This window comes from Trichechus manatus, unplaced genomic scaffold, assembly GCF_000243295.1.
Source record: "Trichechus manatus latirostris isolate Lorelei unplaced genomic scaffold, TriManLat1.0 scaffold00092, whole genome shotgun sequence".
Classification (NCBI taxonomy): domain Eukaryota; kingdom Metazoa; phylum Chordata; class Mammalia; order Sirenia; family Trichechidae; genus Trichechus; species Trichechus manatus.
In genome coordinates this window covers 4802015-4811018 of record NW_004444028.1, presented here as the reverse complement: position 1 = coordinate 4811018, position 9004 = coordinate 4802015, and the positions used below count along the sequence as shown (strand labels likewise).

Sequence of the window (9004 nt, the reverse complement as noted above, 5' to 3'; positions counted from 1 at the left end):
GTTCCCTATCACCAGCTTCCTTGTCCCCTTCTGCCGTCTGGCCCTCGTCACTGGACTCCTGTACCTCGTTAGTCTCATTTGGTTTTACGGGGCCCTTCCTCTTTTTTGGTGACCCTCTACTTTACCAAGCATGATGTCCTTCTCTACAGACTGGTCCCTCCTGATTTTCTTACTGGGAGTTTAAAATCTCGAAGCTTCCAGTTTCACCCTTTGCTTTCTATCATAAGAATGATTTGTGGCAGAATACTCCTTTGTTATTCCACGTAAGATTTAAGATATGTTTATGCCTTAAATCCATTTATGACACCAATGAGTTATGGACTTAGCATGGCTTGGTGAGACACAGGGCAGGAGGGAGGGTGAGCCACACTTCTGTAGAGTCTTGTCCTGCTTTGTCCCTGAAGCCATCGGGAAGTCACTGATGCTCTCAATCCTTACTTTTTGGGGTTCCACAACAGGCCTGGCATTTGCTAACTTAGGGTCCCTTTCCCCACATGCTCTGCTTTCTACCCATATTGAACTTGTGATCTCACCAGTCTTTTAGTTAAACACTGAAAACCCTACCATCCTCCCAGCTGTCCTTTCCTGTGAGTGAAAAAAAAATTAGAACTGCGTCTAGTGTCCACTTGAAGAAACCCTGTCACCTTAGGATCCTGTTACAATTAGCTCTCCTTCTCCTTCATTTATGTTACCCCTTTTAGTTATTCTGTTTTATATCCATTTAAAAACATAATAAAACTTGATTTTGTTTTGGAGGTAAGTAGTAACTGAATCAATGATTAATCATGTGATCAGCTGCGTTCTTTACCACTGGGCATATCCCAAGAGCTGGGATTTACCTCTGCATTTCTATAAATCTTTCCCAGACAATGACAATGCACAGGAAATAAGGTCTGACTCTCTGAGTCTTTGTACCTGAAGCTTCAAGAGCAACTTGGGAGAAACAGAATCCATGAGAGTCCTTTCATGAGAACAGAATATTCAACTGACACCCTTGGAGCCTGAGGGTGCAGAAAGGCCCTGAAGGAGATCTTGGCAGACTCTGATGAGTTAAGAAGAGAGTGTACTTCTGGAGAGTGGTCTGAATAATACTTGCTAATATTTATTGAGCATTTACTATGTTCCAGACATAATTCTAAGCATTTTACACATCTAGCTCACTTAACACTATGATATTATTAGTATCTCATCTTACAGATGAGGAAACTGAGGCACAGAGACATTATTCAAACATGCTCAAGATTATAGAGACAGGTAATGGTAGAGCTTGGAGTCAAACCCAGACTCTTAACCAATATGCTTTACTGTCTGACCCAACTTGGGTTGATAGTGCCCAGGAAATTTGTATTGGACATGAGAACAGGGGCCAAAGAGGCAACCTTCACCCTTTCCAGTTTCCTAAAAGCACTTGGCCTTGGACTTGGGCCTGTCAATGGCACAGAGGAGTGGCTTCCCATTGATAAATGTGCCAGGGAAGAAATCAGTCATGGCCCAGGAGGGGCCTCTCTTAGAGACAGCCAGGCGCCATGACAACAGCCCCATTGGGAGTGTAGACTTGATCATTCCACCAGGAACTATCTAAACTGGTGTCTTTACATGGAGACAAACCATGAGGACTCTCAAGAAAGACCACTGTGTCTTCTTGGTGTAGGGAGGAGACCAGGAGCTTTGAGGTTGGACAGTTATGGATTGAATCCTTGGCTCCACCAGGGTTTTCAAGGCTGTGATCTTTAGGAAGGCCACACCAGCAGTATATAAATCTCTTAAAGTCTTAGCTTCTCATGTGTAAAGTGATGTGATTGTGAAGGTTAAATGAAATATGTCATAAGCAGGTACCTGGCAAATAGTAGGAGCCCTCATAGCACAGTGGTTTTGAGCTCGGCTGCTAACCAAAAATCGGCAGTTGGAATCCACCAGCTGCTCCTTGGAAACCCTATACGGCAGTTCTACTCTGTCCTGTAGGGTTACTATGAGTTGGAATCAACTCAACGGCAATGGGTTTTGGTAAATAGTAGATCCTCAGAACAATTTTAGCTGACTTCCCCTTGCTCCTCCTCCTGGCTTATTCAAGCAGGTATATACGTGTGTTGTCGGAAGTCAAATAGAGCATATTCTTACCTTCTTGCCCCATCCCTGTCCAGCCAGCCACTGGTAGAATCATCTGTATCTCAGCCCTAGAGACAGACACACACACACACACACACACACACACACACACACAATCTCTCACACAGTTGTATCCACACTTACACACACACAAACACACATACAACTCACACTCCTACACTATCTCTCATACCCACACCCACACTCACATACACACAAACACACTCACATACAAACACACAGACACACACTCAAACTTACACCCACACTCACCCTTCTCACATCCATGCTTCCCCCTGCCCCTCCATACTTCCTCCTGAGAAGGTTCCCCTCTCTGGGCAGGCAGACTTGTCAGAGGTAAACATTTCACAAGATGTCCCGAGTCCTGCCCTGCTCCCATTCCAGGGAATGTGAAGCAAGAACCTTCACCTAGACTCAGAATCCTAGAACATTAGAGTGGCAGGGACCACAGAGGTGGGGGCTCTGAAGGCCTCAGAAGGACAAGATCTTCTCAAGGCTTACAATTAAATGGAAACAAAATGGCTGGTGAGGTATTCCCACTTCTCCCCAAGGATGCAGCCCGCTCAAGCCTGGTATTCAAGACTTACCCGTATCAGGGGCACAGGCCTCGTCTGCTTTGGCAGCGTTATCTGCATTCTGTATACTGGAATCTGGGGAGTAAAAAGAAGATTTAAAGACCAGCCCATGTCCTCCAGTTTCTTAGAGGGCAGGTAGAAGATCTTCCCATGAGCTCTTTAGTCACTTGGGTTGTGTCTGTGACTCTGGGTTGTGTCCGTTGGGTCCATGCTCACATATTGGGGATGGCTGTGTCTTCTCCACTATAGCCCAAGCTCCAGGAAGAGGCTGACCATGCCTGATCCTTCCTCTGACACTCCCAGGCCAGTCCTAGCCTGGGCACACGAGGTGAGTGTGCTCCATCATCCACGGACCTCCAGCCTTTGCTGAAGGCTCTCTTCTCCCTGCCATTTCTTAGCGTTTGCCTCTCCTCCCTCCCTCCTACCTTCTCTGATCCTCAGTGGCAGGGATTATGCCCGTCTGTATTCCTCTTACTGAGAGATTCATCAGACAGGTCTCCCTGTGAAGCCCTGTGAGGAAAAAGGTCCTAGTCCTTGGTCTCCATTTCCATCCCTAAAGCAGTTACTAGGCTCTAGGAATGCAACTCATGCTTGCAGCAAGGGGGTTATAACTTCAAAACTCCCCTTCCATCTTGGGGGAAGCTGGTCTACGTACCTGGGCCATTGACCTCGCTGTGGCTGGTCCCCTCCCTTGGATGGTCAGGGGTCTCTTGTCTGGGCTTCTGGCTGAAGGCTAGGAAGAGGTGTGTGCTCAGTGGCTGAGGGAGGTCCACCTCCAGGTATGCGCTCATGAACAGCTTGAAGACATCATAGCTAACTGGCTGAGAAGGGACAAAAAGAGAACAGTCAGTGGAGAGAAGCAAAGGAACAGAGAAGAGGGAGGGGAGGAAAAGGAGCCAGGGAGAAGGCAGGTGAGAGGAATGGGAAGGGACGCAGAAGGATGTGGAGGAGGCGATGGGGCAGGGATGAAAAGGCCAGAGAGGTGAGAGAATGACAGGCACAGGGAACAGGGGAAAGGAGATGAGAAAGAGGAAGTACCATGGCTACATGCTAGGGCTTGTGGGGGCACCGACCCAGAGAAGGCTTTTTCAACAAGATACGATGTGGTAGAAATTTAGGAGGAAAAGGGGTGATGGAGAGTGAGCTCTGGAGCGGAGGTCCATGTGAAGGTCTTGGCTCTAATTAGCAGGGACTAGGTCAGTGCCCTGGAGCCCTGGTGGCGCAGTGGTTAAGAGTTTGGCTGCTAACCAAAAGGTCGGCAGTTTGAATCCACCAGCTGCTCCTCGGAAACCCTATGGGGCAGTTCTACTCTGTCCTATATGGTCACTATGAGTTGGAATGGACTTGATGGCAACAGGTTTGGTTTTTGGTTAGGTGAGTGCCCTGGAGTTCCAGTTAAGATGAAGAAGGATGTAGCTGAAAACATGGCGGAAAGAAGTGGCTCTTCTGTGGTCTTTTGGTTTTTCTCTAGTGCATTGAGGGATGTGTTTCTGAGTACCAAGGTTCAGAAAATAGGAAAAGCCTGGAAGAGAAAAGAGACAGGCTCCATTCCTCATTGTGGAAGAAAGACCTAGTGATCTACTTCTGAAAATCAGCTAATGAAAACCCTGTGGATCACAACGGTCTGATCTGCAACTGATCGTGGAGATGGTACAGTTTCAAGCAGTGTTTTGTTTCATTGTGCAAAAGGTTGCCATGAGTTGGGGATGGACTCAGGGATGGATTACCCAATGAGCAAGGTACAAATGGGCTTAATTGTGCTTTCACCACATCCCCAGGTGATACTGTGCACTACAGATTAGTAAGTATGTACAATTAAGCCTGCGTGTACCTTGCTTACTGTAAGCCGGTGCATACCGTGCTTACTGCTTAATCCGCCCCTGGGTGGACTCGACAGCAGCTAACAGCAACATTCCTCATTGCTTTCATACCTTTGATTTTCCCTGGACAAACCCCAAGATAACGGGGGAGTGTGAGTGTCTGGCTCAGCTGCTTCTTAAAACGTGTCCTTGCGAAGGCTCTAGGCACCAGGAGAAGAGCAGGAAGCCAAGAACAGAAGGCAGAACCAAGGGACATGCCAAAAACAAGAACCTCTCCCTGCTGTGACTCTGTAGCTTCTGGACCTAGGCTGGGAGCGACCATGCCAGAAAGGGCTGCTGCACTCAGCAAACACTCAACAACAACAACAGTTTGCAGTGAGTCATCACGGGCTTATGCTTTGATGGCATCAGATTCTTCATCAAATCAGCAGATGCTCCTGGAAATCACTTGAGAAAGCACCACTCCAGGATCTGCTGTGCAGGCTTTTGTGAACAATAACAGTCATGAGAATGAAAACCCTTTTGGGGACCTACTTAGCTCTTCCTCCAAAAAGTTCAGAGCATTTAGCCCTTTGTCTCTTCTGAAAGATTTGGGAGCCTTCCCAGGACCAGGAGCTGGCTTCCATATGTACAGTCAAGAATGAGATACAAAGTTGTGGCCCTAAAAGCAAGTAGTACCCTCCATACCCCATCAGGAGCTGACAAAGCAATTTCTACTTAGTCTGAGGCTGGGTGGTTTTGTACATCTTCTTTGAAGAGTGGAGAAAGCCTGATTTGTTTGGACAAAGGATAGTGAAGGTTCTTACCAGATTAAAGGCTCTTGAAGCAAATGGTAGACTCCTGTTTCTTTCTTTCTTTTTTATTGTGCTTTAGGTGAAAGGTTACAGAGCAAATTCATTTCTCATTAAGCAATTAATACGAAAATTGTTTTGTGACATTGGTTGTCAACGCAACGATGTGTCAACACTCTCCCCTTCTCCACCCGTTTCCATTCATCCAGTTTTCCTCTCCCTTTCTGCCTTCTTGTCTTTGCTTTTGGGCGGGTGTGCCCATTTCATCTCATATACATGGTTGAACTAGGAAGCATGATCCTCACATGTGTTATTGTTGCCCTATAGATCTGTCTAATCTTTGGCTGAAGGGTGAACCTCAGGAGTGACTTCAGTACTGAGTTAAATAGGTGTCTGCAGACCATACTCTTGGGGTTTCTCCAATATCTGTCAGACCAGCAAGTCTGGTCTTTTTTCGGTGAATTTGAATTTTGTTCTACATTTTTCTCCTGCTCTGCCCGGGACCCTCTATTGTGATCCCTGTCAGAACATTTCTTGTAGCAGCCATCCATCTCTCTATCTCTTCTCTGTCCCTGAGTCTATGTGTCTGTATCTCACACTCTTTCTGTCCTTCTACATCTCCACAGCCTCATCAGCTCAGAACGTCCCTTCTTCACTCATCCTCTTCCTTTTAACCAGGACACAAGAGCAAAATCTCATCTTCCTACTTTCCCAGAGTGGCCCTTGATTCCACGCCTCCACCTCTGATTGCATCTCCCAGTGTCTGCTTCTTTTCTACCTGCAGGCATGTTCAATGTTCATTGTTCCAAAAAACCTGCTGCTCTGTTGAGCTACTAGCCCATCCTTCCTCCCTTCTCCTTCAAATTTCTCCAAATGGACCACATTAGCCTCCTCACCTTCACCCCATACAGTTTGGAATCTAGCCCATCACTGCTGAAACTGCTCTCTTGAAATTCACAAATCCAATTGTTTCTTTTTAGATGTTCTCATCTTTGACTTCTCTGCCGCATTTCATTCTCTCTTCTTGAAATTCTGTCTTCCACAGCATTGTGCTCTTTTCGTTCTCTTCATTCTCTATTTTGATTTGACGGAAGATTTGCTGGTGGCACTGTTATTCATTAACTTGTTTCAAAGGACTCTTTTTGCATTGTCTTTTGCTTTGCACTATTTTAATTGACAAGTACTGTTTTACAATGTAGTTTTGAATTTCAAAATGTACTGTTAATCTTTTTTGGTTTGTGTTAAACTGGAAACTATCAGAATATAATATTTCTGGAAAAAAAACTATTAAATGATTGAAAAAAGAAAGTTCAGTTAAACAAAGTCTACTGTGATCTAAAACACTGGAGCAGAAAGATCATCAAACAAGATCAGAGTGAGACTCAGGAGACCTGGTGATGGGGTCCAGATCTACCACCTTATTCTCTTCTTTTGGACCTCTGTTTCTTCATCAGCAAACTGTGAATGCTGGACTAAAAGATCTCAGGTTCTACACTTCTATTAGCTTCCCCCTTAAACCAGCCTTCTTCCTTATTTCCCAGTTTCTGTTAATGTCATTGATACCGCTATTCTCTCAATATCCCACACTCATCTTTGAACTCTAGTCATCTGAGATTAGTCCTTGTTCCTTGCTTCTGTCTGTTGTTCCTTTATGTCTCTCACATCTACACCTTCTTTTCTGTGTCCATTGCCCCTGCTGCCATCATTTGGAAATGGGACTACTGAAGGCCCCAAAAGTCCTGGCTTCAGACTTCTGATTCATGCAGATCACCTGGACCATCGCGATACCTCTCAAAGGATTCCTTGCCCCCACCCTCATCTCTTGGTCCTCCAAACTATCTTATCCATCCTTTCTAGGCTGATCCAGTACAACTCTGATCAGATTGCTTCTCTACTCAAAACTTTCCATTCTAATTGCCCACAGGAGAGTTGAGACCAGTTGTCTCTAAGCTTTTATAGTCATGCACCTCGTCTACAACATTTTTGAGTATGCATTCCTCATATATTTATTTATAAATTATACACACACATAACACACACACATATATATACCAAAACCAAAAAACAAACAAACAAACAAAAAAAAAACCCATTGCCATCTAGTCGATTCTGACCATAGCAACCTTATAGGACAGAGTAGAATTGCCCCATAGGGTTTCCAACGCTGTAAATCTTTACGGCAGCAGATTGCCATATCTTTCTCCTGTGGAGCAGCTGGTAGGTTCAAACTGCCGACCTTTCAGTTAGCAGTTGAGGCTTTAACCACTGGGTCACCAGGGCTCTTTCTCTCTATACATATAAGACTCACTGCCATCAAGTCAATTCTGACTCATAGTGATCCCATAGAGTTTTTAAGGCTGTAAATCTCTACAGAAGCAGACTGCCACATCTTTCTCCCGAGGAGCCGCTGATGGTTTCAAACTGCAAACCTTTCAGTTAGCAGTCGATCACTTTAACCACTGCACCACCAGGTCTCCCTTTAGATATATTTATGTACACCAAACCCATTGCTGTTGAGTTGATTCCAACTCATAGTGAGCCTATAGGACAGGGTAGAACTGCCCATAGAGTTTCCAGGGAGTGGCTGGGGGATTCTAACTGCCGACCTTTTGGTTAGCAGCTAAGCTCTTAACCATTGCGCCAATTATATATATATAAAATTAAACAGAAAGTAAATAGGAAGTCTAATAGGTAGTGTTCCCACGGTCCAATACACCATGCTGTGCAGGTCCTGGGACCTCTGGGATTCACAGCCCGGTGATCCCACTCCAACCTAGATTTGTAGCTGCTGAAGCTCCAAGATCATTGTGGCCTTTTCTCCTAGTCCTCCATCCCTGCACCTATACCCTCTGTCCCCCATGATCTCCGTGTGCTTTCTTGACCAAGCCTCCTTGCACATTACTCTACATGAACTGCTTCCTTCTCTCCCTGTTAAAATTCTAGCCATCCTTTAAGATCCTAGATGCTCTCTCCTTTAGGAAGCCTGCTATGCTGTCCTCTCTGCCTGAATTTCTGCACCTTTGGACCTCGGTTCCTGTCTTGTGACACTCACATCTGCTGCTCTGTGTTATATAAAGTTGTTTGTGACCATACCTTGGCTCCTCTACTAGTTGCAAAGCTCCTGGGGGATAGTGAGAGTGTCTGATGTCATCCGTGTCCCCCACACCGTCTAGCCTGGTGTTTGTTGATAGGTGTTTGAACGGATGGTGTGTTCTAACTGGTACACTGCAGGAAGAGCCTGGTGTCATCAGTTACTGTGGGGTCTACTCAGTCAACGTCTATGACTGACACTCCTAAGTACGCGGCGCAGTGGCAGGCACCACTGGGGAATATCTCAGTAAATTATTCACAGGTCCACATCTTCAAGAAACTCAGTGTAATATAAAGGAAGTGTAAGTACTGACATAATTACAACACAGGGTTAACAGTGGCAAGTGCCACAGGAAACATACTGGCAAACTGTTATGAGAACTTAGAAAACAATGATGGAGCACACGTCCGACCATTTATGTCCCTAACCTGGGGAACAGGATGGTGTAGACCCCAAAATGCACAGCATTCAAATCAGAAGAGCCTCAGAGGGAACTGGGTCTCCTCATGACCCTGAGGTTCAGGAGGTTCAGCAATTTGCCCCGGGTCACCTGGCTGGCTAGCAGCACAGTAAAACTTGGCTCAGTGCTTCTGTCACTGT

The 9004-nt window shown here is 45.7% G+C and overlaps 1 protein-coding gene across 1 annotated transcript in view; it reads right to left on the bottom strand.

Moving 5' to 3' along the window:
- The window catches only part of LOC101351610 (diacylglycerol kinase gamma), a 123312-nt gene that overhangs the window by 35436 nt on the left and 78872 nt on the right, over positions 1-9004 (bottom strand). Inside the window, exons 4-5 of the mRNA XM_023736846.1 lie at positions 3358-3523; positions 2715-2777 (exon numbers count right to left, since the gene is read on the bottom strand). Coding sequence (XP_023592614.1) covers positions 2715-2777; positions 3358-3523 — 229 coding nt within the window. The remainder of the gene's footprint in view (positions 1-2714; positions 2778-3357; positions 3524-9004) is intronic.